Source organism: Phoenix dactylifera, chromosome 3 (genome assembly GCF_009389715.1).
Source record: "Phoenix dactylifera cultivar Barhee BC4 chromosome 3, palm_55x_up_171113_PBpolish2nd_filt_p, whole genome shotgun sequence".
Taxonomy (NCBI): Eukaryota; Viridiplantae; Streptophyta; class Magnoliopsida; order Arecales; family Arecaceae; genus Phoenix; species Phoenix dactylifera.
This window is the reverse complement of record NC_052394.1, coordinates 5,172,792-5,199,842: the sequence shown is the minus strand read 5'-3', so window position 1 is coordinate 5,199,842 and position 27,051 is coordinate 5,172,792. Positions and strand designations below refer to the sequence as shown.

At 38.7% G+C, this 27,051-nt stretch overlaps 2 protein-coding genes across 3 annotated transcripts in view; one reads left to right on the top strand and one right to left on the bottom strand.

Annotated features, from left to right (window-relative positions):
* LOC103702143 (probable inactive serine/threonine-protein kinase scy1) overlaps positions 1 to 27,051 on the bottom strand; it is a 48,343-nt gene that overhangs the window by 2,360 nt on the left and 18,932 nt on the right. Inside the window, exons 9-22 of one of the 2 annotated variants that reach the window (XM_039124359.1) lie at positions 26,859 to 26,998; positions 26,637 to 26,747; positions 26,428 to 26,544; positions 26,208 to 26,297; positions 23,232 to 23,285; positions 22,952 to 23,026; positions 22,618 to 22,693; positions 22,317 to 22,416; positions 20,845 to 20,914; positions 17,850 to 17,923; positions 16,819 to 16,928; positions 16,304 to 16,552; positions 15,547 to 15,943; positions 8,303 to 8,307 (exon numbers count right to left, since the gene is read on the bottom strand). In XM_039124359.1, the coding sequence (XP_038980287.1) occupies positions 15,573 to 15,943; positions 16,304 to 16,552; positions 16,819 to 16,928; positions 17,850 to 17,923; positions 20,845 to 20,914; positions 22,317 to 22,416; positions 22,618 to 22,693; positions 22,952 to 23,026; positions 23,232 to 23,285; positions 26,208 to 26,297; positions 26,428 to 26,544; positions 26,637 to 26,747; positions 26,859 to 26,998 (1,637 nt within the window). In that variant the 3' untranslated portion in view covers positions 8,303 to 8,307; positions 15,547 to 15,572. Of the gene's footprint in view, positions 1 to 8,302; positions 8,308 to 15,271; positions 15,944 to 16,303; positions 16,553 to 16,818; positions 16,929 to 17,849; positions 17,924 to 20,844; positions 20,915 to 22,316; positions 22,417 to 22,617; positions 22,694 to 22,951; positions 23,027 to 23,231; positions 23,286 to 26,207; positions 26,298 to 26,427; positions 26,545 to 26,636; positions 26,748 to 26,858; positions 26,999 to 27,051 lie in introns of those variants that run through there. The other variant, XM_008784448.4, reaches the window with a different exon arrangement.
* On the top strand, positions 3,855 to 4,774 carry LOC103702144. The gene is made up of 2 exons (XM_008784450.3): positions 3,855 to 4,044; positions 4,120 to 4,774. Exons 1-2 carry the CDS (start codon positions 3,877 to 3,879, stop codon positions 4,615 to 4,617), a joined length of 666 nt encoding a protein of 221 aa, XP_008782672.1. The 5' UTR covers positions 3,855 to 3,876; the 3' UTR covers positions 4,618 to 4,774.

Here is a 27,051-nt window from a genome sequence, read left to right as displayed (position 1 = left end):
TTTATAGAAGGGCGAAGACATGCACATGGGTGCGGTTGCTAGCGAGGTCGAGCTCATCGAGAGATTGGTTAGATAGGTGCTGAGACCAACCTAGCATCCCGGATTCCGGGGTGTACTTGGCAGAGCGCACCGAGCTCGAGGGCCAGGGTGTAGTACTTGGAGAGGGCGCCTGAGCTTGGTCAGGCACGTCGGCGAATAAGGAGGGTGCCTGAGTTTGGTCGGGCGCGTCGGCGAATAAGGAGGGCGTCCGAACTTGGTCGGGTGCGTCGGCGAATATTCAAGGTTGAAGGGGCCTTTGGCGGAATCTGAGACTGAGTTGATTTTGAGCCGAACTGAGGATACGTCTGGTTGGCGTTGGTGTCTGTTGAGCCGAAATTAGGTCTCCCTTTTTTATGTGGGCTGGACGATCCATTTTGCCCCCATCAATACCTATACACAAATATCTTTCTTGTATCCATGATTTCTTTTTTAATTGTGTTGTATACTTCTTTGTCTCATAATCCTGCCTCCTCGATTAACCAAATTTCCACCTTCTTTGGTGGGTATGCTGTAATCTAAACCATTCATATAGAAAGGGTACGCAAGCTTGATTTTAAGAAATAAAAAAAAGCAAAAAATATGTAATAATCTAGATTTTTGGGCTTGTGGGCCGGCCCGGAGTGGTCAGGCCTAGCCCGACCCCGATTAGCCTAGCCTGTGGGCTTGTGGGTCCGCTCGAATAGGCTAGGCCCGAACCTGACCCGTGCTCAGCATGTGGGGATCAGAAAAGATGACCCCGACTGGGAATCTTCTTCCTCTCCGATTCCAGCGGAAATGGCGACTCTCCAAGGGCAATCTGAGTTCGATTCGAACTCAAGGATCTTGCCTATTTAATTCTCCTCCTCCTTTGATTTTCTCTACCCAAATCGTCGAGAATCATTGTGATTCAAGCTCTTCTTCTTCGAGCCTCCTCCTTGATTCGTCACCGAAAAGTGCTGTCGAAATCTCGCCGTACCAAGGTGAGAGCTCTTCGCCTTCTTCTCTTTCTTTCTTGGGCTTCTAGCCGTTGTTCTTGGCCTTTTTGAAGCCGACGAATCGTCAGGAAATCGCAGATTCAGTCTTCATCCTCCCTATATCGCCGCCGCTGGCCACCGGTTGGCCGAGGTTGCGGCCGCCGGTTGGCCGAGGTTGCGGCCGTTGTGGCCCCCATTAAGTGGGGGGCAACTACTATGGCTGCCACCCCCTTGGATTTGCGAGAAGAAGGAGAGGAAGGGTCGGGCTGTTTGTGAATAGATGAGAGAGAGAATTTCTCTCTCTTCTTCTCTCTTTCTCTCTCCTCTCTCTAGTTTTTCTCTCTTTCTTCTTCCTCTTTTTCTCTCTTTTGGTGTCTCTCTTTCTCTAATTGACCTGGTTAGATGGTAACGAGATCTCGGGGGACCTACTAATAGACCCCTGGTGGATACCGGTAAGCAGTTTATGTTACTAATCCACAGTATTATTTTTTTTAGATAATAGAGTTCTATTCTATAGAGGGAGAGTCATCTGCACAAGAAAACTCCGATCGAGGTACTCTGCACCCCAACTCGTAGACCTTGAAGTGGGCTAGTGATCATTATGTTAGTTAGTCATCGGTAAAAGTAAGAATTCCGGTACTTGAATTACTATATATTTATATATATATGTTTATTGGTTAGTATTGCTAGATTTGCATCAGGAGATTTGTATAGATTTGACATATGACTATTTGCTTTTATATGATTTTCAGTACAAATATATTTATGCGGTTATGATCTATTTCAGATGTTGAGAATATGATTATATGATTAAAAATATCTTGAATTTTAAAGAAATTTATTGTATATGTGATAATTGATTTGACACGAGAAATTGGTAAATTAGACGGATAAGTTATGTTTTATACTAATCTCGCCATAGCGCTATGAGATGACACATGGAAAGCCACTACGGGCTATAACATTAGATTTGATAGCCACCATGGGCTATAACGTGGGTTAGATAGCCACCACGGGCTATAATGTGGGATTTGATATATACCACGAGCTATAACGTGGGTTGGATAGCCACCACAGGTTGTAACATGGTACATTAGACTGAGTCATAATCTTAATTAGTTCGAAGCCAGATAAGAAAATTGATAAGAAATCTGAAAATCAAGTTAATAAGAAATGGATGACATGACATAAGAAATTATTGTTAAACAATTAGTTGTATATGAGCTATACTAGTCCCTAAATTCTGTGGGGGTTTCTTTATCCATATTACGAAGTTTTGCCTAATCTACGTGGCCGAGGTCATTGCCCAATCTACAAAGTTTCTTTATCTCTAGTCTTTACGTGGGTACAGCATGCCAAGTCAAAAGAAAGAATAATACAAAGAATGTGGAAGCTCATCGGCATAAGTCCAGGTAAACCCTTCGGAGTACCGAGCAACATAGAAAGCGATCCAGTCTGTCTTTCTATTCGCCTTCCGGTACATATGTGCTGCCTGAAAGAATGCCATCTTGCTGACCAGTCTGCGGGTCTCTCGAATCAATGGATAGCCGTCCTCTTGTCGATCTACTCTCTGTATCCAATTGATCACTATAGATAAATCTCCCTCGAGGAGTATCCTATCAATACTGCACTGCCGTTTCAATAAGAGCCTTCGGATTGGTGCGAAGGCAAGGTTGGGAAGCGAAACAAATGGCGCACTTGTTCCTGCACTGCCGTTTTAATAAGAGTTTGCGGATTGCTGTGCAGACGTGCTTGGGTGTGATGACCCTGCCAGAAGTAGTAGGTAGTAGGTGGATCCGTTCATGCCTTGCTAGTGAGATGACACAGAAAGGGAAAAAAAACGGATAATTAACTTCCCACCCTCCGGATGACTCGGCTATAACAAACCGTCTTTGTTGACCGAAAATGAAACTTTCGGTCCAACGGCTCTCGAAAGTATAATTCCCGGTCTCTGGGAGGAAAAATATCTCAAGAAAATGTGCCAAATATGCCCCGATCCATGCCAACGCCAGTATTTTGAAGGCGGAAAATTGAGACGTTTGGAGTTTCCGTAATCCCTGGCCAACGGAAGAGGAGTTTCGGTTTGAAGGCAGGACGAAGTAAGTCGTTTGGAGTTTCCGTAATCCCTGTTCGCGTGGCCAACGGAAGCCATATTCGGTTTGAAGGCGGGAGAAGGTGACCGTTGGAACTAGCGATATTCGCTATTCCTTATACTTTGGTCCAACACCGAACCGGTGAGTTTCCCCAAAAAAAAATCTATAGATAAAATTCTACTAGGGTGGAGGATCGCCCGAACTAGCGATATACACGTCAACCATAGCAGTTGACCCACTATGGCTGCGTATGAAATCACTACACTCTCTTCCCTCAGTTCCATTGTTGGATCTTTATGGATCTCCATAAAAGATTTCTTTCGGTAGACCTAACCTAACACACGGCATGTCTCTGAGCAATCCCGACATCATCCAATATCGTTCATGGAAGTATGGCAACACCTCCAACTTAAAAAGGATGCATGCTCCTGAACAGTTAATTAAGTGCAAACCAACACTAGTGACACTTGCTTAGTTGAAAAGTCTATATTATCTGGAAAAATCTTCCTTTAATCAGCCTGTGTGTTGTCTTCTCTACGTCACCCCTCTCGAGTTTGTTTCTCTAATCTCCGTTGATATGGTGCAGTGGAGTTTTCTCTGTACCCCACTTTTCTTTCAAGAAAGACAAGTGCTGAGGCAGACACCACTATGACGCAAAAGGCCAAGATCCTGGCAACTCCAACAAAACCTACCTAACTGCTACCAATTCCTGATGTCCGCTTCCACCAAAATGGACACTATAAACATGCACCTTTGCTGTGGAAATCTCCACAGTTCCAGTGCATTGGAGAATGGATTTGAGTAGGTATCCTTTGGATCTCATTCTGATGCCCTTGAGCATCTGCCTCACAGCAGGCTACCATGCCTACCTCTGGCACGCCTCCAATGCCAAAAACCCGGTCTCAAACGTTGGACTCAGCATGAAAAGGAGAAAAGCATGGGCTCAAACTATAGTCGACGTGAGTTATAAAAGAAACCGATCATTCTCTTCTCCCTTTGTTCTTTTTTTAGCTTATGTACATGGTGTCATGCAGGACAACAACAAGAAGGGCATTCTCGGCGTCCAAAGCTTACGGAATTCCCTCATGTCGGCGATACTATCCGCGTCGATAGCCATTCTAATCAGCACCTCCTTGGCTGCTCTGTCTAACAATGCATATAATTCGCGCCTTCTCCTTCGGCATGCAGTCTTTGGGTCACAAACGGGGCCTACCGTAGCTCTTAAGTTTGCTTCATCTTCGCTCCTCTTGTTGTTCAGCTTCCTGTGTAGCTCCATGGCGGTGTGGTGCCTTGTTGAGGCCAATTTCCTCATCAATGCTCCAGGGGAGTTATTCCAGGGGCAGGCACAGAGGATGCTGAAGAGGGGGTGGGTTTTAGGCCTTGTGGGGAGTCGTGCGCTCTATGTCACGCTTTCCATTTTGCTGTGGTCGTTTGGCCCTGTGCCCGTGGCTCTGTCCTCGGTAGCTTTGGTTTGGGTGTTTTATAACCTTGATTTCATCAATGGTATTGGATCCAAGGAAGTCCTCTCTTAAGCCCATGGAATAATTGGTGGAGGTGCATTATGAGGATACTGGAATAATATTATACCCTCAAGAGTTTCATATATAATTTTGAATTGGCCCTGAAATGATCCTTGCCCTATGATCACTTAGCCAAAATGTTCACAAAAGTAGTCTTCTCTTTCCTTTATGTTCCCCGGATCTCAAGTCACAGCACCGGCCAGACAACACATAATATAAAATAAAAATGAGTTTCTCTTTCGAATATAAAGTTTTTTCACATAATGGTCACCCGTAGCATATTTTAATCTTGCTATAGCAGTTGTTAAGAGATCAACACGATGTTCATCAAATTAAAATAACCTTTTCATTTGCTTATAGATATGTTTTCTTCGTTTTATCGTCTATATATCCAAAAGATGGTCCAACTTGGGTCAAATCATTAGTATTACCAATTATAAAAATTAGTTTCTAGTAACCAATATCAGAGTATGTTCTTCTAATACCTTCTCTCCTGTGGTTATTAAGTCGGTAATTGAAGTGCCAGAAGGACGCACGTCGTTTACATCCAATATAGATAGATAGATATAGATAGATAGATATAGATATATATAAAAAGTTTATTATTTTTTTTGTACTCAATTTCAGCTCAGATTGGGGCTGGAATTGACCGGGCTTTCAGGCTTTTGTAACAAACAAATCAAGTCAGACTTTGCAGAGTATGAAATCCAAACGGTGCCTACCTTTTTTTTTCTGGATGTGATCTTTCAGCCTCTTGGGCCAGCGCAGAAATCCAAACGGTGCCGACCTTTTTTTTCTCTACTCTCACCAAGCGGGCCCTGTAGAGGCATAGTGACCAGTACAGTGACAGGTTTCCGATAATTAGACATAAGAAAGTTCAAACCAACAGGTGGGCAGAAGTAATGCAAAGTCTTTCTTTCTTTATATATATATATATATATATAAGGAAATAACCCCCAAAAGCTGCTTGTGGCATTATTGTTACTTTTTAAAAAAAAATTGGAAAAATAATTTTTATTTTTATTTTTTTTAAAAAAATTATAATAAAAAATATGTTTGGTTTTAATAATGAGGGTCGGCGATGTGGTCCTATGACAAGGGAGGGAGAGGGGATGGGGTTGGCAATGTGGTTGGGGATAAAAAGAGTTCAATGTCAGACAGAAAGGTAATCAAGGAAGCAACAAAAGGAGAGAGAGTGGGAATGGTGTCAGCAATGTAGCCAGAAATAAGAGATAGCTCGATGTTGATCCAAACAAAAAGAGAAAAGATTTTCTTCAACCCGCTTAATTCAAATATCTCTATAAAAAAAAAAAAGGAGAACGCAGAAGAATTGCGCAAGTAGCGCTTAAGTCTTTTTTTCTTTTATTAATGATCCACCTCCTTTAAACTAAAGTATATTGCCCTATTTATAATATTAGTAAGACCTTTCTTTTCACAATTTGGGTTGGATTCCTCTCCTAGTTCGAATGGGACTAGATTTTTAAAAACAAATATGGCAAATAGAAATAATTAAAAAACTAAAATTCTAGGGAAGTTAGATCTTAACTTTTTTATCAGCTTTGCCTTCTATCGCTCCATCTAATTCTTTGCAGATTAGGAGATAACGTCCAATCAAAGTCTTTTCCAAAAAGAAAAGTGTCATTTGACTAGCATGTTTCGAGGCCCAAACGATGGAATTTTGGTCCATTTAACCTCCTAAAGGGTTAGCCCAAGTTGTAGATCTCAAAAAGTTACCCAATTTCAAAAAAAAAAAAAGATCATCTTAATCAGATGTTATATGACCAAGTTATAGCCTTTTGAAGTTTGGCATGGGACTTCTACACCCCGTCTAGCCCTACTTATTGTAGCCAAAGTGATCCATATAGAGTATGAGGATACTCTTGGATCAGATGTTGACCAAAGAGATAACCGATGAAGCATGGGGGGTTAATATGGTTGGGCGGGGTCGTAGGAGCTAAGGGCAAGATCGGGCGGAAGAAGAGGGGTCGAGAGAAGAAGGGTGAAAGTCTAATTTTTTTTAGAAATAATAGATGGGATTTTTTGTTTCTATTTTGAAAGAGAAGCAATAGAAAAAAAAAAAGTACAAAACAAGGCCTAAGGGTCCTTTTGGGAGAAACCTTGCAAGATATAGTGAGATTGCTAGGGAATGGGAGTTAGAAAAGATGAGATATTATTAGGGAGAGCTGTTGTGGATAGGGCTGAAATCGGATCGAACATGAATCAAATAATGATATATTCATATCCATATCCATATTTATTTTGTTTGACGAATAGAGATACGGATGTTAGTCGATGCAAAAATACATATCCATATTTGTTTTAAACGGATACGGATACCATCAGATACCGAAAGTATGGATTTAAATATGCATATAAATTAGATAATTAAACTTTATAACCACAAAATCAAATATATTAGTAAGTAGATAATAAATTATGTTAATAGCATGTGAATGCGGTCATTTATTTTTCTTAAAAAATTATTAGTGCTATATAAAATTAAATAGGTTTATAAATGAAATCGGATATTCGGATACAAATCGGATAATTGTCTATCCATATCCATATCTATTTCTCTTTGATGCATATGGATATGGATACGAATACGAATATTAGTCGGATGCTCAAATTTCTATCTATATCCAGATAAATTCAGATATGAAAATAGATCCAGACAGATATTATCTAATCCCCATAAGATAAAAAATATGGCATCGGCGCTATAAAGTCATCTATCACCTTTAAAACTCTACCATAGCTTCTAGAGTCTATTGTGCTAAGCAAAATTGGACTCCTATGCATATCCAGGATTGCACCTCACTTAGATTATCCATTGCTCATCAGACATCCCGATTTTTGCTGTCCTTACACCACCAATCTCACAAATTGCAGCATCAATCAACTAAATTATGACTTCCTTTATCTCAAAAGATCAATCCCTCCTGCAACCAACATGGTAAGAACTACCAAAATCCAAAATCCAAGGAAGTTTCCCGTACCTTCGAAGACTGTAAGAATTTCTTCAAAATCACTATCATCATTGTTCTCTGCTCTGACTCTACCGCACTTTCGAAAAACCATCATTATTCTTCTGATTTCGTGCACGTTGCAGATACAATCATCTAATATGGGCAACTCCTTGGATGATAACATTGTATTTTGCTCTTATCTCTAGACTTTTATCTTAATCGTGCACTGCCAAATCCTTTCTCTAGTGATCTTCCTCTCGCTATAAATGCATTATTTGAAGAAACTACCTGACTACTCTTTTGTTGAGCCTCCTCAATAAGCAATACCAACACCATTGAGTTCATATGCTGAGAACTTTGGCACCATTAAAATTCATGATAAGACCATCCCATGGATCAGGCATTAAGCTAAGCAGTATCGTAACTTTGTCATCGTCACCGATCAAAACCTCAATTGTTGCTAACTGTTTAATCAACTTATTCAACCAATTAAGATGCTCTTGCAATGAAGGTTCATCTTGTGCCCTCAAGATGTACAATTGCCTCTGAAAAAAAATTTTCTTGTTTGGCATAGAATTTCCCTTATACACGCTTCTCAGCCTGTGAACCAAATTACTGAATTTCTTATTAGATAAGTAGGGCTATTGGTTTTCAATCAATAATTGGATCTTGAAGCTCATCCATCCAACCAGAGAACCTAATTAAGAACTCAAACTGAACTAGAGAACTTGTCCAATTCGGCCAGTTATTGAATTGCCTTCATTTTTCTATAGTTAACCAAATATTTTTCAGCTTTTCGTTTCTGTATTATTTGATTAATATTTTGCATGCATTACGCATATGAAATAGAGTCTTTAAATGGGTGACTACATGCACCATCAATTCTCATGAGATGAAGGAAATGCTATTTGAACTTCTAAAATATGTTTTTTTTATTTTAGATTCTCCAAGGAGAGAAACAAAACCAGTGCAAACATTGAAATAAAAGTCTACATATGAAACCCCTAATAATAAAATGTTTAAGCAAAAGATTTTTAAAGACCAAACATTTTAAATTAATCGAACTGCAATCTCAATATATGTTAGCTTGATTGGTTGCTCGGTATCCTTCTTCTAAGACTTTGCCCTTTGAGGAGGTCCATCTTCAAACTCCACAATCACACGTTTCCATCACCATAATTTGAAAGAATAAAAAGTAAAAGATAAGACCAAAAGCAAAAGCAAAAAAGCAAATAAAAATAAAAAAACAATTTTTCGGATGATAAACATGTGTTCTCACCAATTAACTATCTAAATTCTTATATAATTTTTTTTTAATGCTCCACTAATAAATTACCGCAACAATATTACTCATGCTCATAGATATGAGAATGTATACATCATAATTAAAGGTGACAATTTATGACCCGACCCATCGATCCGTCTGGCAACTAACCTGTTTAAATTGTTTAATCCATTAAAAACCTGCTTAATATATTTAATATAATTTGATTCGTTTTAATAAACGGCCAGGCTATTAGATAAAATTTAAATCTAAAATTTTGACTAAATTAATAAATAAATTGTATTTAGATTGACAAATTTTTGATTCATGTTTCCAACCCGTCCCACCTGATCGCAGTTAGGGGTAGCAATCGGGTCGGGTCGGGTCATAAATGGGTCGGGTTGGGTCAAAAAATCATAAACCTGAACCCGACCTGTTTATTAAACAGGTCAGAAATTATAACCTGAACCTGACCTGTTTAATAAACAGGTAATCTGTTTACCCAACCCGACCCGACCTGTTTAACCTGTTTGCCCAACTTGACCCGTTTAATTGTTTTTTTTAGATCTGTTTTAACATGCCCAACCCAACCTATTTAACCTGCCTAACCCGACCTGTTTAGATCTGTTTAGACCCGTTTAACCTGTTTAGACCTGTTTAACATGTTTAACTCGTTTAACCTGTTTAAACCTGTTTAACCTGCCCAACAGTTAAACGGTTTAAACGGATCAGACATCTAAAACCTATATCCGACCCAATTAATAAATAGGTTAAACGAGTCGACTTGTTTACGACCTGAACCTGTTTAGGCCAAACCCAAACCTGTTTATGGCGGGTCGAACACGGATCGGGTTGGCGGGTCGAACACGGATCGGGTTGGCGGGTCGGATCATATTTTGCCATCCCTAATCGCAGTCCCTTCACAGCTGCTTCAGCTGGGCACGCTACGTACCTTGGTTTGTGTCGTTGGAAATAACGTGGCCTTGGGTGCTACGTTAAAGCAGTTGCGTGAGGCACAGATGATACCAAATATAACTTCTCGCTGGCTGCAAGGTATCGCATGAAATTGCGACGGGTATACTAGGATTCTTGGAAACGAAGTGGCCTGTGCTTCCAGAAGTTGAAACACTGATACAGACAAATGAACTAATTAATTGCTTCTCTTTTTTATTGTTGTCTACGTGGTGGTCTCAACATCATCAAGTTATTAGATTTAAGAGAGCAGAATGGCATAATGGAGTTGGCAACTCATATCAGAATCTGAACACTTTCGGTCAAACAGAGAAATTTATTCCACTTGCTATAATAAACAGGTTTCAAAGAGAAGTAGAACAGCAAGTTCGTGTGGGAACCAGAGTGGAAGGAAATGGGACAAAAATTGAAGGGGACTTGAACCCAGGCTTTTAGTATCAAACCCCACCATCTGCATGACTGCATGGCACGAGAATGCGTCAGGTTAGAAAGCGTTCCTGCAACATCAAAGAAACATCTACGTCGTTTTGGATGGGAATCTCTTCTCTTCAATTGGGCAAAAGATAAAAAATTCTGATCAGATTTGTGGGTGGGAGATCAATATAGCTAACCATCTTATTCCCATAACTGTTTTCCAACACTCCCAAGCAGGTGATATCCGTTTGCGAGCACATATGGAGATGGAGCACCAATGGATCAGTCTTCCCAATCTTATCAATTTATAGATTCATCAACCATGGTGGCATCATTTGCTCGCTGCAAGGCAACAGAACAACCTTGAAGAGTTTCTTTTATGATTGGAGAAGGATACCACAACTAAGGACCATCATCTCAGCCTGGAATTGTCCTGTCCTGGCCGCCGCCGCCTGTAGTAAGTATATGGAGGGAAAGGGACAGTAGACTAATTTTTCTGAAAAAAAAAAAGAAGAAAAGCATGCAACTGGCAGGCAGTTTCTCTCTTTGCTACATGGGAACCATTTGTCGTACGAAGCAAAAAAAAAAAAAAAGTCGAGTCCTTCTTGCGTTTATTCACCAAACTGTTGAAGTTGATGTGATGATTAACAATTAATTTGCTTTGTGGGAGAAGTTCAATTCCTCTCCCTTCTTCTGTAGATGCTTTTGTGGGCCTGGGGTCCGTAGATGGCAAGTGCATTGATTGCTGAGTGAACCGGTGATCAGGGAGAGCCATACGCTTTGATGGTCCAGTGATCCGAAGATCATCTTGAGCCGTGTTCATTTAATGGTTGAGTGTATCGGAGGCCCGCATGGGTCACACGCATTGATGATAGGGCGTGCCGAAGGCCTGCGGGGGTCGCGTGCCTTAATGGCTTGAGGACAGTAACAGAGTACGGTGGAGTTGGGTATCTGGTTGTCAGATCCTCTAGAGGATTAAGCGAGAGTTGGATATTTGGTTAAGGCATGGGCTCAGCACGGGTGCCGAGCCGAGCCAGTTGCTCAGCGGGGTGTCTCCAGCTTGAGCGTTGTGAGGGCGGGCGCCTTTTTGGTCGGCGCTCCCTGGCCGAGCGCCTCTCTGGCCGGCGCTCCTTGGTCGATCGCCTTCGAACTGGCATGACTTGGGTTTTTCCCCCTAACAGTACCTATCATTCATCTTGATGAAGCTAGATTGAGTTAGTCTTCTCATTTTTCTACAGAAATAGAAGAGAAATGCTATGTCCATACCTAATCTACGAACCTTTTTCTTCAAAGCTTCCATTAAAACAAAGCCTGTCACTAATTTTCTGCCAGGTGGACTTTGCTGGTTTTAGTTTCTTGACTTCGCATGCATGGGTTGCTCTCACTCATCAGCTTTAAAAATTTCAATAATTAAATGAGGCGTACGGCATGATACAAAACGTATAACAAATGATCTCATCTTTAAAATCCATGAAAATACAGAATGCATTTAGTTTTTAAATGCTGGGAGGCGATCTTGAATTGTTTTCTAGAGCACTATGAAAAGAGAAATAAGTTGTTTACTTATCAGATTCATAAAGAACAATTCTGGTAGTTTGAGTAATACTCCGAATCTAGATGAAAGGGGAGGATTGTTCACATTTTTCATATGCTTATCTCATCCTAGTAGAGAAATCGCTATCAGCTCACCAGTTGGACATCGTATATGACCTTGGATGACAAATAATATATGGATGCAGTAGAGATGGGTCAACGGATGCCGAAGTTGAAAGATACCCAGCAAAATACTAGACCAGAGATACCACGGAAAATACCTGCTCAGCAACAAAAAAAATCTCCGAAATGGTTCACCTCTACAGCTTGTAACTCGCAGATTCATATAATGATGATATCAGTGTTATAGCAATCGATGCTTCAAGGTGTTATTGAACGTCATGGATGACTTCAAAATTTTAAAAATTTTAAACAAATATGGAACTTAGCATCCTTCATACGTTTGCAGATAAAAATATCGAACAAGGGAGCATCGAACTTCTGATAGCGAAGAAAGTAAAATGAACAATGCTGTATCTTGGACATTTTTTTGTACCCTCTCCAATCACATGAACAGGAAATTGCCTTTAAAAAAACTGTGTTTGGGCTGGGAACTTTCCTTCATAAGAGCCACCATAGAGGTAACCTTCAGACTTGCACAGCTCATTTCGGAATCCAAATCCATAGCCTTCTCGGCGGACAAGGATGTCATTAGAGTTTGTTGGTGATGATGGTAGGAGCACCATCCAACCCCTCTTTGCCTCCACCAACCAGATTCGGGTTAGAGGCCTCTCCTCTGTTGCAGCTCTTTTAAAGTTAATAATTCTTGTTGCATGTTCCTTTTTAGCATGAAGAGTAGATAACGTTGTAGTGGCTTTAGACTGTCCGATTCATGCTAGGATCGACCAGGGTGGAGCTGAACTCTACGCACCATGCCGACGGCTCGACATCTTTAGATGTCCTCCTCCGGCAAAACCAGGATCCAGAGCCCTTTAAGGCAGTCCCTGCTGCTGCTTCACTTCCGATGGAGTCCCGAGATGGTGAATCGGCCTTGCCTCATGACAGCACTCACTGTCCACAACCTGGTGTCCGCTTGGGGATGGCACCTTTGGCGGCAGTACCTCCAGCTCGGGACACTTCTCATGAGAACAAGTCCATGGAACAGCGAGAAGAAGGTCGGTCGAGGGGCCGTGATAAAAGAACAGTCCTTGAGGAGGAAGGCAGAGCCAAAAAAGAGTGGGTGAAGAGGACACAGGGCTTTATGATGGTGTTCACAATGATTGTCATTTCGACGACATATCAAGCCGGGTTAAATCCACCTGGTGGTTCCTGGCAGAATGATCGAGTAGCCACAACAATTTCTGCTGGTGCAAACACTAGCATCACGTACAACAATAGCAGCAATGCTGCTGCTGCTGCTTCTCTGAAGAACGTCAGCGAACGCCAAGCTGGGTATCCGATACTTGCAGACAAGTATCCGACACGATACAATATATTTTTTATTTCTAATTCTATCACCTTTGCCTACTCTTTAGGTGTTGTTGCCTATCTGCTGTCAGAGACAATCTTCCACACGGAAGGTATGTTGATCGATGCAAGGAAACTGTTGCTCCTAGACATGGTTTTTCTTCTGTTTGCATACTCGGCAGGCAGTGCTCGGGATGCATTTCGATCAACTTTTCCATTAGAATTCCTTGCCTTCTGTGTAATTGTTTTCTACGTCGATCGCTTTAATGCAAAGAGAAAACAAGCGAGGCGTTTGTCGATCGTTGGGGAAGATGTGGAGTCCAAAACCAAACAGCAACAACCTGTCTGATGGACTTTGTGGTCTTCCTCAAGCATTCCTGCCTCATATCATATGCTTCTCTCTCTCTCTCTCTCTCTCTCTCTCTCTCTCTCCTCCATTTTGTCACTGTAACATATCCTTGTGTATGTAATCGGGTACTTCTACGAAGTTCTCCTTCGAAAGAAGAGTTGATGATACGATGATCATTGAATGAAGAACCTTCAGAATTTCACCAAATGATCACGGCCTCATGACTGAAACCTTTGTATCGTGCGCTATCTAGAATGCGATCTGGACTGGTGTCCCCTGAACTGGGGGCATGGCATGACCTTACTCAATATTTTTACTAAATTAGCGTAGCATGAAGCTAACCTGGACGGGCTCAGGCTGTAAAATATATATCATCCCGAGAAATTTAGTATCTTTGAACTGATATGCTTATTTCATTTTAATAGCAGACAATTCGAATCAGATGAGTAGTAGAAGATGGTACGTAGTTTAATTTTCATTATAATTTCGAAAGCTACAAGTTTATCCAAGTCAAATCCCAGGAAAACAATCAAGATTAGAACCTAGAGCAGCAGATCCTTTGTCCCTTTTGGAGCTGGCTGGAGAACCATCAAGATGATCTACGTGGCATTCGCTGATTGGTGAGCTCTTTTTGCTGTCACATCTGGTTATGAAGTACAGATTGTTCGACTTCATGCGAGTATAAGTTGTTCATTTACTTGAGTTCTGCTTAACGGTTCTTTTGGTGAACTCGTTTTGTTGCGTGCTATAAATATGCACGGGGTACCGCCTTTGTTGCAGTGATGCTGTAGTTGGCTTGCAGACGAATTTTTTTCCCGTCTCCTATCCTGGTCCAGGGTTGACGGAGACTGGCAGCGACTATTGCAGCGAGGGCAATGACCTGGTGGAGAGATCATGCTATCATATTTAGGTTGCTGACATCTGATGCCTCGCAGATGCTAACAATGATCTAGAAACTGCACGATTAAATGGTAAACTAGATGACCTGCAGATCGTTATAAAATTACGCATTCAATATGAAAGAGGGAATAACGTTTTGTTTCAGACGGATCATAATTGGAAACATCCTGATAGTCCTGCTGGCTTGTTCCTCTTGATGCTCAGCCGAAGCACGTAAGTTCATTTTTTTTTCCACAGCATCAACGCTTGGGTTTGTTTGTTCATGGCGTCGATGCCTTGATTGCGAAGAGAAGCAGCCGGTGCAAGGCGTTTGTATCAGGCGGCGAGGAGATTATGGATCTGTTAATATATATAAATGCCACCTTTCGACTCACATGTTATCAACCAAGATAAATTCGGATCCACGAAAACAGGAGGTGCATCACCAACGCTCGAAATTTTTCTTTGCTTTTGCTTTCTCAGCAATACGGCCCAAGTCAGGCTGCAAGTAACGGTCTCAGTGCACCTTTTAAAAAAAAAGGAATGGTCTCCGTAAATCGTATTAGTCACTCACATATATAATTCTTCTTATACACATAAATATTTTGACTGGAGCTCACTGATATTGAAAGCTGCCAGAAGATGTTAAGAAATGACCTTAAGCAGAAAAGTAGTCATTTATGACACGAGCTCCCCATTGCAAGGAAACCAACATATACTCACTATTCCATGGCAAGATTTGAAATGCTTTGAGAATTCAATTTGAGTAGCCTAGAATACACTGGACTATAATACACAATTATTCAAAAGCAAACATGATAGAAAGCTGCCAAGAGATGTTGAGAAACAACCTCAAGCAGAAAAGTACTCATTTAAAACACAAGTTCTCCCTTGAAAGGAAACCGACATATACTTACTATTCCATGGAGGCAAGAGGTCGTACTGAAACGCTTTAAAATTCATTTTAAGAAGCCTAGATTACAGTGGACTACAATACACAATTATTCAAATAAACATTTGAATAATATTACAGAATATTATATAAAAAAGGATAGCCATAAAACAAAAACAAAAAAAATCACCACTCATCAAATAATTTCTTGTCAATTCCATTCTTTTCTTACAATCCAGATGAGGAAGTCCGATCAATTCGCTGAGCCCCCAGCTTCGCAGAGGCCGGTTTTGCTCCTCGGCCTCGGCCCAAAGACAAAGGCTTGGCTTTGGTACTTGGAGGAGGGGCAGCAATGGCTGCCCATGGATCACTGTCATCACTGGCCATCGTCGTCTTCAGATTCAGAGATTTTGCAGTTGTTTTGGGTGGTGGTGCAGCAATAGAACCCCAGAGATCGTCATCATCTTGCGATGATGCAGGCTTGACATTTAGAGATCTTGATGCAGTCCTGGGTGCTGGTGCAGCAACTGCACCCCACAAATCATCATCATCTGCTTTTGATGGCTTCAGTGTAGTTTTTGGCCGCATTGAACTTGCAGCTGAAAACAGGGAGAAGAATCATGAAGCAAAATAGAAGGCGGCCTCAAAATAGTCATGTCTTTTACAGCTTAAAAGAGCATATGAGTCAACAATGTGTGCCAATTGCAACAAAAAACATCAACATAGAAGGATGGTTGCTGTCAAACATACATAAATTAATAAATAGAGCTAAGCTGCCCTTTCACAAATTAGCTGGAGAAGGTTATTCGTCTTTAAATTTGGCAGAGACGATAATGCAAGGAATACATTGATATCACCACTTAAAAAACATCAGCCGAAAAGGCACTGGGCAGAATTCATTTTCATCCCATTACATAGAAATAGACAGAAATAGTTGAAGTTAAAACATGCACGCTTACCCGGCTTTGGTTGCACTACAGGCCTTTTCTGAGCAGCTTGTATACTTGCAAGTGGAGGTGGTTTCTGCTCTTCGACTGGATCAACATCATCCCAACCTTCTTTATCACCATCATGATCTTCATGAAGAAGCCCATTCTCAAGTTCACCCCAACCACCATCTGTAGATGTTGGAGATGAAGGCTCAGGTTGATCAGAAGCGTTGGTGCCTGAACCCGCATGAACTGGTACAGCATTCTGGGCATCCATTACTGCAAACAGTGCATGACAATGATATTAAAGATTGATATACTTAATACTTCTTGACAAACTAAAATAGTAAAACTTAGGGACCCCAAACCTTGATATCCAGATGGCAAGAGTATATTGCGCAAAGAAAAAGGTATGTGTAATTCTTAGCTCATAATCATTATATTGAAAGTCTATTTGCACACTCAACCATGCTTTAGTAGTCAATTGGAAATGCACCACTAATGTGAGATGGGTCAAAAAAAAGGAAAAGAAAGAAAAAAATTACCTGAGTTGGCATTTGAGGTTGTTGAAATTTGTGATGCATTCACATTTGCAGAAGCAAGTGGAGCATGTTCAGAAGCTTTTCCCTTCAATGTCAAAGAGCTCATAGCCCATCTGTTTATTTCATTTTCCAGTTTTAGTTTTAGTTTTAGTTTCCATGCAAAAACAAATAAAGTAAATCCCAACTGCAAATTTATATATTCTATATGACAACAAATACATAGCAAAGGAAACTAGACCACAACCAAACCATCAAATAAAAAACAAAAATTGGAACATCTTCAGCCATGTCTATAATAAAAAGAGACATCTGAACCAGAAAATCTAGAATTAGTCTATTTTCAAGGTGCAATTGACATCTGTGGCTAAAAAGTGTCCATGGATTTTAGTCCTCACTATCACCATGTAGAGAAGGAGATCCAAATTCCTGGTGACCAGAATAACCTTAACCAGATTTCTATTATCTGCAGTCCCAAGTACATAGCCTCTACAGAAATAGGAAACAGAATTCGACGTTTTGAGTAGTACCCACGGAAACAATGAGAACCCAACTACCTCATGTCAACAACCCACTTGGTGAAAATGGTCGTGTTGGTTCTTCCTGATTTAATTATTTTTCTATGCTTGACTTTTAGCAATTACTGAATGGTTCAGCTTGTGCTGATTAACAATAAAACAAAGTACGAAAAATTTTAAGATGGAAATATACCATAAAATTAGGGATTATGCAATAGCACTTGCATTAGAATAAATGATAAAACAGAGACCTATGCCTTATTCGTGCTATAATAATTATGACCAAGGTACCAATACGACACAGGGCCCAATATGGTACCATACTGACACATGGTATATTTGTTGTCTCGTCTTCAGCAATGCACCATGTATCGGTATGAGTCCACAGGGTCCTGCTCTGAGACTGAAAAACCTTGATCACGACAACAGACAGCTCTACCATCATATGAAATATAATAAAATTAAAGAACAAATTCATGAACTTAATGGGTTAAGTGTGCCAAAAAAATGTTAACTCACCCAAGTAAGCTAGCATTTCCAGGTATTAATGGAGTCCCAACACCATCACTCTCGCTGGTATCTCCTGTAATGAGCTACAAGAACCAAAAAATTTGCAACTTATAATTACAGCAGATAAAATATAATAGAAGCGAACAATAATGCCAAAACTGTGTAATGCAGTATCTTAGTCCTCAATGGTATCCTCAAGTAGTACAACGATTTGTTAAATGATACAGATATCATACAAACTTATAACTTTGAAGCTTTCATTTGTATCGCAATAAATGTTACAAACTTGGTAAGTACATAGACAAGAACATATATGCACATAAAAACATACAAGGTATCATACAATAACTCTAACAATCCTGCCATGGTATTGGCTTTATGGATCCTCATGCACCACGCATTCCTCTTTTGGGTTACCTCTATTATTATTTCAAGTAAATAGGGGTTCTCCAGTATACATGAATGTCCAATTACAAGGTAGCATGTGCTAATTTGTTCATAGCAAGTTTTGTGTTTCCATCAAAACCAATCCAATTCATCTGAGACCAAACTGAAATTAGGGGCTGATTTTGGGCTTTGCTTTTTCTGATAGTTTTTGTCAATTTCCACTAAAATTGACCATTGTCAGTCCATTCTGTCAGTCCATTCCATTTTGCTAAACCTGGCCCAGAGCTAACCATGGATGTCTTTTTAAATATTTATTTTCGTGTTTATTGTGATATTGCTTTTATTTCCTTATTTATTTAAGTATACGGGATACATAATTTCAATTTTTGGTAGTTTTCGATTTCTTAAAAGAACAGATAAATGATGAACATAACCAGGAATAGGCCAAGGCCTCAAAATGGCCCTTACTACAGTACTTCATAACTACTAAAGCAAACAACTAACTAGAAGACACCATCATTCATAATATTTTTTTATGATAAAACAAATATAACATTCCAAAACTCTAAGTATTCAATTAACCTTAAAATATATGACAAAAAAATGCTGGAATTCAATAAAATTGTGAACTCTACAAATAAAAAATGATGGTAAAAATATTTGAACGCACAAGGCACTAGGCATTAAAGAGTTTCACAATTGCTAAATATATTGAATTTTTGAACAATTGAAGTTCGTAATCATAATCATTTAGTCTTTTCCTAACTATTTGGGATCTGCTTTATGGATTCTTTTTTTTAAAATGTTTTTCTATAGGGCCACCACGGACGTTACTCCCAAGTTTGTCATATCCTTCCTCACAACCTCTATTCATGTCAATTAAAGTTTTCTACTTCGTTTCTTACAACCTTCCATACAAACTAAAATACCTCTCCCTACAGGAGCCACCCTAGATCATGTCAATTTAAGTTTTCTACTTCGTTTCTTACAACCTTCCATACAAACTAAAATACCTCTCCCTACAGGAGCCACCCTAGACCTTCGTTGCACATGTGCATACCACCTCAATCGATTTTCCATCACTTTACCCTTAATTTGTGCAGCTCCTGCAGCTCCTCTAATATATTCATCTTTTAACCCATTCCTTCCTAGTTTTACTACACATCCAACTTAACATTCACATTTCTAGCACACTCAAATTGTTTCATGTACTTTTTTTATTGCCCGGTACTTTGAGCCATATAACATTGCAGGCAATACTGTTATTCTATAAAATTTTGCCTAAAAAAATCTCCAAGGCATGCCCCTATCATTTAATATTCCACATGCAACTCTCTGCATCACCCAACCAGCTCTAATTCTATTACATTTATTTTCATCTATTTCCCCAGTATTTTTTACAATAGATCCTAAATAACAAAATCAATCACCTTGTGATATCTGTTACCCATCGGTGTTAATTAAAATTAGATCTTCATTACCATTATCTTTACATTTTGACCACTGATTTCATGAAGTAAATAATATGGGTTCATAGTAAAAAATACTACTTTTATATTTATATATGTATATATATATACATATAATTTACTTCAGCCTAAGATAGTCTAATCGATATCCATAAACATCCTTCTGATTTAATTTCTTAGAAGTTCTACTCTATCACCATTACATTCAAGTGTTTTTTACTCGCCGGCTAAGCTTCAAGCATGAGCTAGAGCTTCACACGATAGTAAAATCAGATCTCTGACGATCCTGAAACCCAACCAGTACCGCATTATTTATATGTTTCCAAACATCCATATGATATCAAAATTCAACGGATACCTATAGTACAACAGGTAAGAAATATCTTCTTGACACTAGCTACTCAACCACATCAATTAGAATAAGTTGATGCATTTCTTAATTTCCTAAACCAATAACAAGTACATGCAAAAGAACAAACCAAAACACGAAAGAAAATCTATAACAACAAAAGCTCGGACGAAGTTATAAATATGATTTAATGACAAATGACAAGTACTTCATCTCAACAATTCTGACTTTGATTGTTCAGTAATTTAAAACATGAAATATTTCAAGATGCCTTAGATATTAGGATTTTTGCATGTATACCCTTCTAAAAAATCAAATTTGCGTGAATACTTTCTTAAAATTTATATTTATTTCTGTACCCTCATAAAACACTGTTTTTGCACAAATGCCCCTAATATAACGGTTCTTCTAACACCGTTAATAAAAACCATATATTATTTTAATTAAAACAAATAAATTTTTGAAATTACTTTTTTGTCCTCCACCGCAATCATCTTTAAAATGTTTTTTTTTGCACATCTACCCATTAAAGATTTTAGCCATTTTAATTTGAAAACCGTTAATTTTTTAACGGCGTTAGATGGCGTGGGTATACATGCAAAAACAAGAATAAAAAAAGGTAAAATAGCAAAAAAAAAGTGTTTTACGAGAGTATACATACAAATATCAATTTTGGAAGGGTATTCATGCAAAATTTGATATTTAAAAGGGTATTCATGCAAAAAACCCTAGATTTTAATATCTAATTAGCTGACTTGTTGATTGCCTTAATCAGAAGTAAAAGAAATAAATGCCATACCTTTTCATGATGCTGCTTGGCAAGAAGCAAAAATTGATCAACAGCCTGAAACGCCTTTGTTCTTACATCACTGAAGTGAAACAAAAAGCATAAAATGGAAATATTTCATAAAGAATCAAGATGAGAAAAAGAATTTTAAAAATTCCATAACAAAAATTATATCAAAACTTTCAGGCTTGAGCCCCAATTCATCAACTAGACCCCCAAAGATCTGGGTGAATTCCAAAAAATTCAATCAACATCAACTGAAATGGTCCCCAAAAAAAAATGATGAGATCATTTGCAATGAATCATAGTGAAAATAAATGTGGAATGTATTTCAAAATACTAAAATGATTAAAGAGCTACATGTCACATTTAACATGTGCATATAAGATCTTTTATAGCGTGACAATCTTTACATATAACAAGGGTGCAATTTAAACCTCAACTTTCTTGCCAGACATATAGGTAACCGAAGCCTGAACTGTTGGTTTTTGTTTCCAACATATAGAAAAGGTATGTGCATCAAAAGAAGGGGTTTATTCTTCACCAACAAAATAAAAGACAAATTAAATGTCACAGATGAGATCATGACCATTTTCTTGAAAGAAAGAAACCAAAAAACTGATGCAGTGTTTTGCAGGGCATGAATTCTAGTGCCCTAACCCTCATTCTTCTCTCCCCCTTCGATCTGCCTTGTTCCCTGTTTCCTTACCCAATACCTTGCCCTGTTTCCTCCTTCCCTACCTTCTCCCTCTTGTTCCTCTCTCTTCTCCTCCTGTCCCCTCTCCTTTCATCTTTCCTCATCTCTGCCTTGAGCCAAGGCCATAAACCTCCATCTGGGGCATGGCACCCGCAGACCAGAATCTGCAGCACACACCCCCCCCCCCCCCTCCTGCCCAAGGCAGCCCAAATTCCACCATAGCTGGGTCACTGCCTTCTCACATTTTCATCACTCCACCAAGCCCTTGATCTGTTGCCACCAGAGCCCACGACCTAACCATCCCCCACCACATTACAGCCCACCGTCTATCGTCACCTGGAATTGTTCCTCACTGTCCATCAACCACAGTCCACAGACCCTCTCCACCACCACTATTTCCTACCGCTTTCTTCTCTACCTTTCCAGTGTCAGGTTCCAGTCAATATAGTTGACCGCCCATTGGTTCAAGTAGAGGATTGTGACCTGCTGGCTAACTGGTTCAGGCTCAGGTCAAGCTGGTTGGGAATAGCAGAGGTTAACCAGACCTGACTCCACCTATTGATGCCCAGAATATAATAAGAATTTTCATACATCATAGCATCACGTTTAACAATTTTTAAAGCCTTCATAGTTAAACTTAAAACGCAAAGTATTATAATATTTGTTTAGTGAGAAAATATTTAGCACACAACATGATTTACCAATGTAGAGTCAATAGAGCATGGGGAAGGTCTGAAGGAAACCAAAAAAAAACGAACCATTAAAGTAAGCTCAGTGTTCAACTCACCCATCTGGATCAATAGTAAGTACAACAATATTAGGTAGAATGCGTGTCGCAATCTCCATCATGTCATAGTATGAACTAGTGGCACTTAAAGCCATGATTCCTGCCACATTGCAAATTAAGTATTAGATACCAGTAATATAAACAAGCTAGTGTATTTAGAACCTCAGAAGAAAAAAAAATGATGCACGTGATCTCATAATGCAGATTAACAAGAAAAACCACATAACAGAACAAAACATCTCAGTTCAAAATCTGGATCAAAACATAGATGCAGAGACATAGACCTCTGCAAATCACATGCCTGCTGCACGAGCTGGAGCAAAATTATCCCGCAAAGCACGAACTGTGAATGCATTAATTAAAACTCTCCTCCTAGTCTGTAGAATGAGTACAAATCAATCAGTAAACACTTCACAGAGGTAATATCTCAGTCAAATTCTATATCAGATTTGTAACAGCCCAAGTTCTTACAAATTCATGGTCACATTGTCTTTGTACAACCGATAACATGCTATTACTAATGCTGAAGTCCTTATACAGTCTCCAGAAATAACTTAACAATCACTATCGCTCAGAAACATTTAAAGGAATCAAAAGCAATGTAAAAACAAACAAATAATGACTTAAGGACACACCCCCTCATTAAGATAGCTTGCTATGTTTCCAAGCAAGATTGTAGTATTTGTCCTGATCGCGGGCTCTTCATCAACCTGTATAGACCAAATTATAGATGGTAAATGGACTCTTAAACTAAAGGGAAACAGCCTCAGTTTGTCTAATTAAGTACAAGAGTTTGTTAATTGGCATCTATGACATCATTAGCAAACAAGCAAAGGAAATTAATTAGTTATTTTAAAAAAAATCAAGAGGAGGAAATCTAGTTTCACATATTTGATAACCAAAGTTCAAAGATACCTGTAACTTTGAAAGATATTTTAACAAAGATCCTGAAATAGTTCGCTGAGACAACTGCAATATAGAAAATTTAAAAGTTTAGGAACGCCAATAGAAGCATTAATCAACTCCAAAACATACATGTGGTATGAAATGTTTGTGCCCGTGGTTGCCTCATAAAAGCATACCTTCATCAACAGAAATAAGTCATAATAATTTTTCTCCTATCACACTAAAAGCAAAAGCTCATTTCATCATAAGTTCAGGCTATTCCTTGAAGAAATCACAAGGGAGCATCCATTCTCGGAACATCTTAACCGTAATAATTGATTGACTAATTGAGAATTGCTCACCAACAATAATATGTCTATCAAAAAAATGAGTTACTTCAGTTAGTCCTCTTATACCCATGGTTAAAACCTAGTATAGAAAGTATCTATGTAACCATGATTATATGACCAATTGTATATTGTATTTTTTATTTAGTCCAAGTTAACTCTCTTAGGCCCCCCTTTTACAAATGAATTGATTAAGTCCAAATTCTGGAAAAATGAATAAACAGACCCATATAAATATATGCTATGAACAATCTGAAAATAGCTATACTTACTGAAAAATTGCACTTTTTAAAATTTTTTACCAATTACAGAATAACTTGAATATGGATAGAAAGGTTTGGGATGGCGTTAACCGTTTCGATAATATATCAAAATCCATTACACTTTGATCAAAAGAAATTCCTATTGATCCAACAAAAAAAGTAAATAGTATCAATACAAGCAGAAGAAACAACATTGTCTGATTGATGAGGATACATGGAAGTATATTAATTTCCAAAGCACTAAAGTAGTGTATATTATCATTATCAAAAAATTTATATGTATCTTTTTGAGAAGAAAATTGTAGCTTGTCTATAATTTCCCAGGAGCCATATTTCTGATAGACTGTCATAATAGAATAGTGAAGTATAAAGATAGATACACTATTAGTTATTGCCATGGATAAATGTATCGAATGTACAAACCAAGCATATCATACAAAAAATCAGGGAATCGGTATAGTACAGGGGCTTGACATGGTACCGCACCACTACATGGTATGGGTGTTCTTTCGATTTAGCAGCCTTACCATGTGTCAGTATAGAGGCATATACTATATTGTTCCGTGCCACCTCATACCAATAAAAGCACCAGTGCAAGACCCAGAACTGAAACGTAAAACTTTATCGATACACATCACTCCATATGGCATAAAAACTGAAATTTTTTTAACAAACTCATAATGTTTTTCCCAATACCATGTGCGGGTTGGCAATATTGAAGATGACAAATCAAATAATTCAGTAAGAGTTGAAGCTTCGACCCATTCTTGTTAATAATTTCCATAGCCTTTCATAGTAACATTCATCACCATTCCAAGCTGTTCCATATGATTCCACTTTATTCTCCTCTCATTTTAGTTATGCATAACTGTACCAGCTAAATCAGTACCTCATCATTCACTTTCAGTTTGTTCGCCTCTCAAGTTCCTTTATTGGAATTTGTACCAAGTACCAACTGTGCCCTCCAAAGTCTTATTATGCTTATAGCTTGGTAATCTTGTACCTCTCGTGCTAACCAACATAATTCATCCCTTTTGACAACAGTTCAACAGACAATTTTCATGTTTATAATAATTTCCATAAAATCTTCTATTAGGTCATGCCAAAAATCCAAGGAACATGACACCTCACCCAAAGCACATCAAAATTCAGGAAGAACGTCTCTACAACATATCTCTCCTCCGCCAACTTACACTAATCTAATTGGAATCATCATCATATACCTGTCTATTAATATTTAACTAAATTGTTCATAGTCATGTTAAAGATAATCAAGTTTCAAAAGCTGCAGCATATTTTGGTGCTCTTCTTCAGGTTGTAAAGAATTCTGATCAGTCTCTTGCTCGCTTGCAATAGTTCAGCTACATTTGGACCAAACTTGCAAATTTATACTCTCTTCTTTGGATAAATTGATGATTGTATTATAAAAACTTTCCTCTTCCACAGTTACTTCAGTGTTCAGCTATATACTCATTCAATCAACTCTACATCATCCACAAATAAAAAATGAAACGATCAAAACATGAACACCACACAGCAGAACCACCTTCCCAACAAGAAAAAGAACTCTTGTGCATGTCTCAACCTTCTTACAAGCCCTTTGCAGTTTGTAACAAGGTTTTAAATCCCGTGAGACAGTGGCGTCCCAATTTCTCCATGGAACGGGATGCCCCATTATCCCCCGCCTTATCCCAGTGGTGCCTTCAAGCATCCTGGTAGGTACCTTCCATCTCTCTCCCCTTCTTTCTTTTATTGTTTTTTGTTTGTTTGTTTGTTTGTTTTTCTTTTTCTTCCTTCCTTCCTTTCTTCCTTTCATTTTCTTCTTCTTTTTTATCTTCTTTGTTCTTTCCTTTCATTCATTCTCTTCTTCACTCTTTATTCCTTTTTTTTCTCCCCTTTCTTTCTTATTTCCTTCCTTTCTTTCTTCCTTTTCCTCTTCTTTTCTTCCTTTCTTTCTTTTCTCTTTCGCTTCTTCACCACGTGGAAGGGATTCGGAGTTCCACCCCCATTCTGGTCCCATTTTCTCATAGAATTGGGCGAGGACAGTCGGGATGCCTCTGACCTAGCTGGAACATAAAACCTTGGTTTGTACATTAATCCTCCACAAGACATGTATTAAAACAATTAAGCCAAATTTCTCTTACATTAAAAATACTTCTTAAAATTTCATAAAGAAATCAAGCATGAGAACAAGTACTTGTTATCATGATTAAAAGCAATTCAATAACCTTCTTAAAAATGAAAAGCCATGCATAGACAAAGACCATGATGGCATGATTATATACCATATGTAGTATCATGGAAAATAAGCATCACAAGCCATAGCAGTTTTATGAAAAAGAAATTAAACACAAATGTTTCAATAAGTTGGGCCGAAGAAGAATTAAGTTGCATACCTTCGGTGCTAAAACAAGCATGGATTTTAATGTCAGCTCACGAAGAAAAGCAGAAGTATCAGAGAAACCAGTGGCAACATGAGGAAAAACCTATAAAAAAGCATCCAAAGAAAATTAAGATCTCCAATTAGCTCGTAAAAATTCAATGCAAAAAAACCTTGGAACTCATGATAAGTAACAGCTCATGAATGGCATGCGGTATGTTCACACTGAAGCATACTTGCTCGTCAACAATTTGTGCTGATAATGATTCTCCAAACTGATCTATGTACTGAAGCAGCCCAACTCGAATAGCTCGGTCGTTAGAGGCAAAAAGTTTAACAATAGTTGGCAACACCTGTAAGAAGGAAGATTAGATGGTTTACAAGTGATCCAGATAGCAATAATTAGATTATAAGTTAGAATACTAAAGGAAAAGAGATAAGCGACCTTCACACTGAACTCTTCCACTGAAAGCCAGGAACCCATTTTCAACAATGCAGTCAAGGCAGGAGCAGCAGCTGAACCAAATTCCAAGGCAGAAGCCAACAACGGAAGCAACTGTAATAGCCAAAGTGCAAACTGTGTTAACTTCAATTGCTTAAAATGATAGAATGAGTTCTGTGATCTCTGAAAGCACATGTATGACTTATAACTGCCAGATTTTAGTACCTTCTTCAGCACAATTTGGCGAGGAAGCTGTTCAGCTAAGTTTGGAAGCTTGCGGAAAAAGGAATCTTTCTCGACACTATCTTTTAAATTTAAAATTTCCATAAACTGAATAGTCTCCACCAATTTATTATGAAAATATTCTGCCAACATGGAACCTAGGTCAGCATTCGTGGCAAACACCAAATTGAAAAAC